The sequence below is a fragment of the Dryas octopetala genome, chromosome 6, assembly GCF_963921425.1.
Source record: "Dryas octopetala chromosome 6, drDryOcto1.1, whole genome shotgun sequence".
NCBI lineage: Eukaryota > Viridiplantae > Streptophyta > Magnoliopsida > Rosales > Rosaceae > Dryas > Dryas octopetala.
Genome location: NC_141371.1, coordinates 8,377,430 through 8,388,277, shown reverse-complemented (window position 1 = coordinate 8,388,277; position 10,848 = coordinate 8,377,430). Strand labels below are relative to the sequence as shown.

The window sequence follows — 10,848 nt, the reverse complement described above, 5'->3', positions numbered from 1 at the left end:
TGCAGTTACATTTATATATCCTTTTTAAAAAACTCAAAATTCTAAATCCCTTAAAATAAACTAAATCATGCCTAAATACAATAAAATAAGGCGTAGCAACAACAAAAAAATTATTTAAAAACATGTAGAAAATAGGAAAAAAAAATTTGAATTACAGTAACACTTGAAACTGTTACTGTACTGCAATACCGAGCTGTTAACGCATTAGGGGCTTTAAGTTCAAAAAAAATATATGCTCACTTTTGAGTCTTCTTAAAAGTTTGTAGGGACATTTTAATAATTTTCTAATATATATATAATATAAAACTCTTTTTCAAGGATTATGATTCTATTAATATCGCAATTATGTTCAAATTGTCAAAATTATCTACTTTAGAGCCAATCGGGTGGCGCCACGTTGACATTTTTTATCTCAATTTTAATGAATTGAACCTAATTACGATACTAATAGAAATACAATCCTTAAAAAAAGTAAATTAAAATAACAAAAAGTAAAATGCAACTCAATTATAATACATAGACCAAAAACATCTTTCGGACCTATAATAAAAGAGGGGTCAATTGGCCCAATTCACAATTATATTTTGCAGACTGGTGGACATCATGTGATAACAACAATGATGAGTTTTTTTTTATTTTTTATGTTTTTCCGGAAAGTACACTAAAAGCTATGATCAAAGGTACAAAATTCTGTTTATTAACTTAATTTGCATATTAGCTAAACGTGATTAGACGTGATAATGATGCTATATGTATTGCTATGCCCTGAAGAACTTTACCACGTTGGTGTCCTTCTAGAAGGTAAAAATAAATACCTTGCCATATATTGTGTCCTTCTAGAAGGTAAACTCTGTCACGCAAATTCGATCCACAAAAGACATCCCCAGATACTACATAATCATTTGGCACTACTATCACATTTACTCTTCATCTGGGTATTTATCCATTTGTAGATATATATTTATGATGCAATATTTAAATATAATATTTTGTCATGCTCATGTTTCTAGGAGTTGAAAAAGAAAGCTCTTACACCTCAGTGGCCTAAAAAAACAGTTGGGCGCATTGAAGACAAATAGGATCAATGGGATCAGTTTCAGCCATTGCTCTTGGACTTTATACAGTCATACAGTCAAACAGCACCAATTTCGAAAGAAGGAAATCTCTATTTGTTTATGGAAGTTTACTGTAATAACCTTTCAAATAACAATAATATATTAATTGAATTAATATCGTTGGATTCATTGAAGTGTTAATTAGTTAATTAGGATTTTGATATGAGCTGGAATATTTAAGAAACAAGAGATAATTACTTTCCCGAGCAAATGATAACAATGGTTTTTAAACTTTACTTTAGTATCAGTTTGATCCATAAACATGTTTTTGAATTTTTTAGTAAGCTAATTTTCACCCGTGTATCATTTAAGTTTATTCTATTAATTTTAATTTATGTGTCAAGTATGTATGCCACTTTTGAAATCTAAAAATGATAACCCACCCCTTATTTATTTCCTTAATGTGATATACGTGTCTAAAATTAATAAAAAAATATAGATAAAATTTGACAAAATGAACTTAAGTAATACACAAATGAAAGTTCGTAGACTATAAAATTCAAAAAACAAATTTGTAGACCAAAATGATACTCAAGATAAAGTTCAAGAAACACAACTATAATTCTCTCTTATTTTCTCTACCTTTTTTTTTGGCAAAAAAAAAAAGGTTGAATTGTTAACAAAGAGAAAATAAGCGTTTTAGAGTGAGCTGCAACTGAATTATAGAGAAAATAAGGCTCTCATCAATCATATAATAATAGTAATAAGACTCATCTACTAACCAACAAAATATACAACTTTAATGTTAACAAGACTCTTTATCTTATTAAATATATATTATGAATATTCAAAAGACCTATTCAATTAGAAATAATAACAACATAAAAAAAAAGATATATTTTTTTATGTGACCGTAACACTAAATAACATGTTGAGATAGTATTACCAATTGATTTAAATTATAACAGGTGTGCATGTATTAATATAATAAATCCTAAACTTCAAACAATATCTTTAAAAATTATACATTTATTATAATTGAAGTAAATTAATAACACCATATTAACATACTACCTGCTGTTACAATGCAAAAATTTTACATATAGCTGTTGTGGTCTTGCTTGTAGATGCTCTACCTACTTGTCATCGTGAAATGTACACAAACATACACTCTATAAAAGAACAAACAAAATGAAACAAATGAGTTAAAAATGAGCAGTAGTAAGAGTGCCACCTAAGCAATAAGTAAAACCAATAACCAATTAAACGAATATCCATGATATAAAAAATAAATAAAATTAAATCAGACCAAAACAGAGAAATTAAAAATTCTTAATAAAAAATTTGGTCCCTGTACTTCTGGTATTTTTTGTCCTTATATTTAATTGTAAATATAATAAAAGTAAAAGATTAAAATTGTCAAAATTGAAAAAACAAGAATTAAAGTGAAAATTTGGTTAAAATACAGTAACTAAAATGTACTTTGCCTAAATTAATTAAATAAAAATTAAAGATGAGATCATCAGCAATTCAGCACCAATGAACCTTCCAGACTCCTTAAATTCAAACCTGAATAGCTATATCATCGTCCCACGTCCATTTCTCTCATCACCACTCTTTTTATAGCAACGAGTCGAAGTTGCCGCCGCAAAAACTCTGCGCGGCGTCGTTATACCGACGATGAGTCCCTGAGATCGGTCAAGTTCGATCTAACCAAGGTTGTTATGTTATATCCAAGGCAGTGAGTGAGCTGAGTTACTATAACGACTTGTCAGCCCGACAAAGTCAGACCGTCACAAAAAAGTACTACTCTCTGTCACAGAAACTCTTTCGCAACGACTTTTAGAAAGCCGTTGGGAATACTCACAGGAATTATTTATAAGTTATAAAACAAACTACTGAATTAGTGAGCTAGCTCTGTTGGATTAGATCGCAATGGCGGCGGCTTTGGCGGGCGACGATCTGGCCCGATCGACGAGCAGCCGGAGGAGCTGGGCCTCCGGGAGCAAGCGGAGCTGGGCCTCCACGAGCTTCCGGGAGGTGTGGCAGGCGCCGCCGGACGTGTTCAACCGGAGCGGCCGGCTGGACGAGGAAGAGGAGCTCCGGTGGGCCGCCATCGAAAGACTCCCGACGTACGACCGCCTGAGACGAGGGATGCTCCGGCAGGTCCTCGACAACGGCCGAGTGGTGACTGATGAGGTGGATGTGACCAAGCTCGGAATGCAGGACAAGAAGCAGTTGATGGAGAGCATACTCAAGGTTGTCGAAGACGATAACGAAAAGTTTCTCAGGAGACTCAGAGACCGAACTGATAGGTCTGAAACCAAATACCCATGTTCTGTTTTCTTTAAAAGAAGAGTCTTCTATTTTTTTTTTTATAGATTTTTTTTAAAATTTATGATTTGGGTTTTGTGCTTTGAGATTTGTTCAGGGTTGGGATTGAGATTCCGAAGATTGAAGTTCGGTATGAGAATTTATCTATTGAAGGAGATGTATATGTTGGGAGCAGAGCACTGCCTACTCTGCTTAATGCTACCTTGAACACCATAGAGGTTTTGTTTTAGTTTCTCCTAATTAATTTCCATTTTCATGATGTTTGAGGCTGTTATAGTTTCTTTAGTTGAATGGATTTAATGGGTTATTGATGTTGACGATGATTGATTTTGTTCTCTTACTCAATTTATTTTTGTGGGATGCAGAGTGTTCTGGGTTTGATTCGGCTTGCTCCATCTAAGAAGAGAGAGATCCAGATTCTTAAAGATGTCAGTGGAATAGTCAGACCCTCTAGGTATGTATATCAGTATATGAAATTATAGGTATTTCCTCTTTAACACAGTCACTACAGGATAGGGAGTTGGTTTTGTCAACCTACTTTGACTGTGTAAATAGCCACACAATAAATAAGAAAAAAAAAATGATAATTTTGATTTGTCAGTTTGATTTCATGAAAGTGTGTAGTGTTTGGTTTGTCCTTTACTACTGGTTTTATACTTTTATGACAGTTAATATTAACTGATTTGGTAATTTTCAGGATGACCCTACTTCTGGGTCCTCCAGGTGCAGGTAAAACAACCCTTTTGCTGGCACTTGCAGGGAAGCTTGATGACGATCTAAAGGTGAGGTTTCCATAATTGCATTCTCTTTACAGTTTTCATAATTTAGGGTTTAGGGTTTGTGCTTATAATCTTTTACCATTTGCTTTTATATGATGACTTGAAAATGGTGATCCAACAGGTGTCAGGCCACATCACCTACTGTGGTCATGAACTGAATGAGTTTGTTCCTAGAAGGACCTGTGCTTATATCAGTCAACATGATCTTCACTATGGAGAAATGACAGTGAGAGAGACATTGGATTTCTCGGGACGCTGTTTAGGTGTTGGCACTAGATATCAAATGCTGGCTGAACTCTCCAGAAGAGAGAAAGAAGCAGGAATTAAACCAGACCCTGAAATTGATGCATTCATGAAAGCCACCTCAGTGTCAGGCCAGAAGACTAGTTTGGTCACGGATTATGTTCTCAAGGTTTGTTGTATCCATTTTATTTTTTATGCTGGTTATACACATCATTAGTTTAATCTTTCAACAAGCCAATGAGATGGAAAATCTGACTAATTATTAAAATCTTTAACAGATACTTGGATTGGATATCTGTGCTGATATTATGGTTGGTGATGATATGAGAAGGGGTATTTCTGGTGGCCAGAAAAAGCGTGTGACCACTGGTATGCTTTCCTGGACAATGTTAATTTTGTTCCCTAATTTACATTAACTTGTGCATGTCATCTGTAATAATATAATTATACATCACAAGTCTAATGGGTTTTGGTTGAACTATGTGTGCAGGGGAGATGTTGGTTGGACCAGCAAAGGTTCTTTTGATGGATGAAATTTCAACAGGATTGGACAGTTCCACCACATTCCAGATATGCAGGTACATGAGGCAAATGGTTCATATAATGGATGTGACAATGGTCATCTCTCTTCTACAGCCAGCACCAGAGACATTTGAGCTCTTTGATGACCTGATTTTACTCTCAGAAGGTCAGATTGTGTACCAAGGTCCACGCGAAAATGTCCTAGAGTTCTTTGAGTACATGGGTTTCAAATGCCCAGAGAGGAAAGGAGTTGCTGACTTTTTGCAAGAAGTAACATCCAAGAAGGACCAAGAACAATACTGGTTCAAGAAGAACCATCCTTACAGCTATGTTCCAGTTCCTGAATTTGTGCAGGCCTTCAGCAATTTCCAAAGCGGCCAACAGCTTGCAGCTGATCTCAGGGTTCCTTATGACAAATCTAGAGCCCACCCAGCTGCATTGGTGACTGATAAATATGGTATTTCAAACTGGGAATTATTCAAGGCATGCTTTTCAAGGGAGTGGCTGTTAATGAAGCGCAATTCTTTTGTATATATATTCAAGACCACCCAGATAACAATCATGTCACTAATTGCCCTGACTGTGTTCCTCAGGACAGAAATGCCTGTGGGAACAGTACAAGATGGAGGAAAGTTTTTTGGAGCACTGTTTTTCAGTCTGATTAATGTGATGTTTAATGGGATGGCAGAGCTGGCTATGACTGTTTTCAGGCTTCCTGTTTTCTATAAACAGAGGGATTTCTTGTTTTATCCTGCATGGGCTTTTGGGTTACCCATTTGGGTCCTCAGGATCCCCCTATCATTTATGGAATCAGGGATTTGGATCATTCTTACCTATTACACCATTGGATTTGCTCCAGCTGCTAGCAGGTAAACAGGGTTGCTCACAGTTCTCTGTTTCAATCTCATAAACTTTTTCTCATGGCATCTCTTCCAAACCTATTTAGATGATGGAATTCAAAACAATTATGCTCCCAACGAGTGGTTTAGAGCTCCACCCACTCACACACATTTTTTTCTTCACTGCTCCAGATTTTTCAAACAGTTCTTGGCATTCTTTGGCATACATCAGATGGCTCTGTCCCTCTTTCGGTTCATTGCTGCACTTGGAAGAACACAGGTTGTTGCAAATACATTGGGTACCTTTACCTTGCTAATGGTCTTTGTGCTGGGAGGATTTATTGTTTCCAAAAGTATGTAATCGATCTCATCTAATTTCAGCCACATTCTTGTAGTTAGAAGCAAGCTGTTAGTATGTTTTAATGTTGTTATAAATTCCTTGAAAATTTCAGATTCTTCACGATAGTTCATTTTCTATAAATGATTAATCAATCTAAGCCATCTTTCTTCTTACGACTGCAGACGACATTGAGCCTTGGATGATATGGGGATACTATATCTCTCCTATGATGTATGGACAGAATGCAATTGTCATGAATGAATTCCTTGATGAAAGATGGAGTGCGGTAAGATCTCTCAGTGGTTTGATTGTCTTCATTTGATGATTTTCATTCCATGTGAATACTTTCATGCATATGCAAATATGTGTTTGGACTATAGGCAGCTTTCGAATTCTCAAATATAATCCCTTATTGAAAATTCTAATAGATCCTTTTTCACTGCAGAAAAATACAGATAAAAGAATCAATGAACCTACAGTTGGGAAAGTCCTCCTCAAGTCTAGAGGATTCTTCACGGATGAATATTGGTTTTGGATATGTGTTGGAGCACTATTTGGGTTTTCTCTTCTCTTCAACATCCTATTCATTGCAGCACTAACATTTCTGAACCGTAAGTTCATCTCATTTCAGATTTAATACCCTTTTTCATTTATGGAATGAAGTTCCCAGAGTTGACATAACCTCTCTTTTCTCTTTCGGAAATCAACATCAGCTCTCGGAGACACGAAAGCTGTCATAGCTGATGAAGAAAGTGAGGCAAAGAGAAGGAAGTCATCAAGAGAAGGTTTGAGCATTTATCTTCTCCCCTTTAGTTTTTGGTTACTTTTCCATCAACTATTTGTCTGCTAAGACAAGTTAACTTATTACTTCTGCTGGTAAGTGGTCATAGAACGACAAATAACATTTTATGAAAAATTGTTTATGCCTGACTTTTGGAATAATTACAGGTATTGATATGGCAGTGAAAAGTTCTTCAGAAATTGTTGGTGCTTCGGATCGTGCACCAAAGAAAGGAATGGTTTTGCCCTTCCAACCCCTTTCACTTGCGTTTAACCATGTGAACTACCACGTGGATATGCCTGCTGTAAGTCATTCATTCAAAACATTTTTTTTTCCCTGATGTTATCATCTTCTGCAAGCAAAATTGAGGTTAACATCTGGTTTGTCATTCCAGGAAATGAAGACTCAAGGAGTTGAAGATGAACGCCTTCAACTGCTACGAGATGTCAGTGGTGCTTTTAGACCGGGGATCTTGACAGCACTTGTAGGTGTTAGTGGTGCTGGTAAGACTACTCTTATGGACGTCTTGGCAGGTAGAAAGACCGGTGGGTACATTGAAGGGAGCATTAGCATCTCTGGTTATCCAAAGAACCAAGAAACATTTGCTCGTGTTAGTGGTTATTGTGAACAGAATGACATTCATTCGCCACATGTTACTGTATATGAATCTCTCCTGTATTCAGCCTGGCTCCGTCTTTCTTCAGATGTAAAGACACAAACACGAAAGGTATGCTGCATGGTAAAAGAAACTAAGTTTGGAATCCTAATTTTCAATGATCTCCAGTGTGATAATTTCATTTTTAATTGTGATACAGATGTTCGTTGAAGAAGTCATGGAACTGGTTGAGCTTAACCCAATAAGAGATGCTCTAGTTGGTCTTCCGGGAATAGATGGTCTTTCAACAGAACAAAGGAAGAGACTAACCATAGCTGTGGAGCTGGTTGCCAACCCCTCTATTATTTTCATGGATGAACCAACATCCGGTCTTGATGCCAGGGCTGCTGCTATCGTTATGCGTACTGTGAGAAACACAGTGGACACTGGGAGAACTGTCGTCTGCACAATTCATCAGCCAAGTATAGATATTTTTGAAGCTTTCGATGAGGTGAGATTCAATTTCCTAGACTCTTATTACCATCATGTCTTTTTTGTTTTTTTTCAAATGCATCCATCTTACATATGGTCCACCTGATTTGTGCTTGCTGCAGTTACTTCTGATGAAACGAGGAGGACAAGTCATTTATGCTGGATCCCTTGGTCGCTATTCTCACAAGCTTGTAGAATATTTTGAAGTGAGTTTTCTTTTTGGTTCTTATTTTGAGTACATCCTTACATGAATATGTACTCTTTATTGCATGAACTCCTAAAAAAGTACCTTGGCTTTGACATTGGAGCAGTATAGAGCAGAGACTTGATTAGTGATTTTAGAGCACTATGGACTAATATCTATAACCTATTACAGGCCGTCCCAGGGGTCCCTAAGATCAAGGATGGTTATAATCCTGCTACATGGATGCTTGAGATCACTGCTCCTTCAGTTGAGGCTCAACTTGATGTGGACTTTGCAGACATTTATGCCAACTCCTCACTTTACCAGTAAGTCTTGACTTTTTTTTTAATGATAATTGTTTTCTCAAGTGGCCTAGGATTTCTAGTTTTATGATTCTCACTCTTCTTCTTGATGTTCTTTTAGGAGGAATCAGGAGCTTATCAAAGAGCTTAGTACTCCGGCACCAGGGTCCAAGGATCTTTACTTCCCAACCAAATACTCCCAACCTTTCCCAGTTCAGTGCAAAGCCTGTTTCTGGAAAATGCATTGGTCTTATTGGAGAAACCCTCAGTACAATGCCATCCGATTCTTCATGACAATAGTCATTGGTGGTTTATTTGGTCTCATCTTCTGGAACAAGGGACAGCAGACGTAAGTTCTGATTTCCTTGGACTAATTCTTTTAATTCCATAGCTTTTTGGTCAAAAGAAAATGAAAAATGTGCCTGCATGGGATGTTATTGGTATCTGTATTTGATGTTAGTTGAAATTATCTTATAACAGAACCCAACAGCAAGATCTGATGAACCTTTTGGGAGCCATGTATGCTGCTGTGCTCTTCCTTGGAGCCACCAACGCTTCGGCAGTGCAATCTGTTGTTGCCATTGAAAGAACAGTCTTCTACCGTGAAAGAGCTGCTGGGATGTACTCTGAACTGCCTTATGCATTTGCTCAGGTAATATATACAATTGACAAACAGTTTTTAGAAACTTTTTCTTTCTCAACCTGGTGAATTTACAAAAATGACTCTGTTTTGGAACTTTGTAGCACACATCAATACATCATAGTACTTCACTAAAATACTGTCTCACTTATTTTACAGGTGGCTATAGAGACAATCTATGTTGCAATTCAAACGTTTATTTACACTCTTATCCTCTACTCTATGATTGGATTTGAGTGGAAGGCAGCAAAATTTTTGTGGTTCTACTACTATATATTAATGTGCTTTGTCTACTTCACAATGTATGGGATGATGGTGGTTGCACTCACTCCAGGCCACCAGATTGCTGCCATTGTTATGTCCTTTTTCCTCAGCTTCTGGAACTTGTTTTCCGGGTTTCTCATTCCAAGGCCGGTATGTGATATCAAACTTAAATGTACATTGAACCTCATTTTCTGTTTGCATACAAGAGCTCTCATATCTTATAACCTGTTGCAGCAAATTCCTATCTGGTGGAGGTGGTACTACTGGGCTTCACCTGTGGCTTGGACACTTTATGGCCTTGTGACCTCTCAAGTGGGTGACAAAAATGCTGACCTTGTGCTACCCGGATACGGTACCATGCCATTGAAGACCTTCCTTAAGGATAACTTGGGTTTTGACTATGACTTCCTTCCGGCTGTCGCCTTTGCCCATGTTGGTTGGGTTCTCCTTTTCTTCTTTGTGTTTGCATATGGCATCAAGTACCTAAACTTCCAGAGGAGATAACCAGCTCTGCTTCACTCCTAAAAATCTCTGAGTCTTAGACAATAGGATAGCATTTGTGTAAAGTAGTCAAGAATGGGGGAAACAAAGTTGTTCTCCCTTTCTACCCTTTTTTCTTTTCTACATGTTGTGTATTATCATATTCTTTTGTCCTGGTTTTTCACATAAGCGGCTATAATTTAGCTGTAATAGACACAGTAAGGTGCAAAATCTTTTGCTCTTGTGTGCTCAGTCAAAAGTAAAATGTTTTGATGTCAAAAGAATATTGTTCGTACTATAATTCACCGTTATATAATCGAAATGTGTTGTTGCACATTCCCGTTGTATTCTTTTTCTTCACCATGAATGTTCTTCAACATAGTGTGTAATGTCATACTTGTTGGAGTATTGTGATCAATTTCTATGTATCACACACCACTAGTGCAATAACACTGGCTACCATTGGGTATTGGCAAGACCCACCTATAATCCTTGTTTCTGCAATTGTCATGTTCTGCCATCTTTTGAATGTTGGCTTCCTAATTGAGATGGAGTTGATCTTAGTTTGACCAAAGACTGGAAAATAAAAATGCAGTACCAATTGTCAATTGTCACACAGCACTAAATGCTCCAAATGTTGGCAAGTAAGACTGTAAGAGCAACCTCTTGGTGTTTCTACTTTCTAGTGGCAGAGCAGAGGTGTGTGTGTGTGTGTTTACCCAATGCAAGAGAAATGCTATCAGTCTTCTCCAATCTAACTTCTTCGTCGACTTTTTTCTCTATTATTATTATTTTGTAGTATAAATTTATGATCGGCACCGTTTATTTTTTAGATAATTATTTAAAGATCATATTTGTAAAAAATCAACCAAATTGAAAATCGTTTGGTTATATAACTATAATAAAATAAACAGATGGTTTTTGTAACAATTTCATCATTTGTTTATTTGATAACGATTACATGACTAAACAATTTTTGATTTAGTTGATTTTTTGAA

At 36.6% G+C, this 10,848-nt stretch overlaps 1 protein-coding gene across 1 annotated transcript; it reads left to right on the top strand.

Moving 5' to 3' along the window:
* Positions 1–2,630: 2,630 nt before the first annotated feature.
* LOC147281989 (pleiotropic drug resistance protein 2-like) lies at positions 2,631–10,197 on the top strand. The gene is made up of 20 exons (XM_086246170.1): positions 2,631–3,370; positions 3,487–3,607; positions 3,755–3,843; positions 4,087–4,171; positions 4,290–4,580; positions 4,690–4,780; positions 4,902–5,802; positions 5,965–6,125; positions 6,295–6,398; positions 6,558–6,723; positions 6,826–6,897; positions 7,061–7,197; positions 7,288–7,620; positions 7,709–7,999; positions 8,103–8,186; positions 8,357–8,490; positions 8,588–8,815; positions 8,947–9,118; positions 9,266–9,520; positions 9,605–10,197. Exons 1-20 carry the CDS (start codon positions 2,991–2,993, stop codon positions 9,872–9,874), a joined length of 4,365 nt encoding a protein of 1,454 aa, XP_086102296.1. The 5' UTR covers positions 2,631–2,990; the 3' UTR covers positions 9,875–10,197.
* Positions 10,198–10,848: the final 651 nt, after the last annotated feature.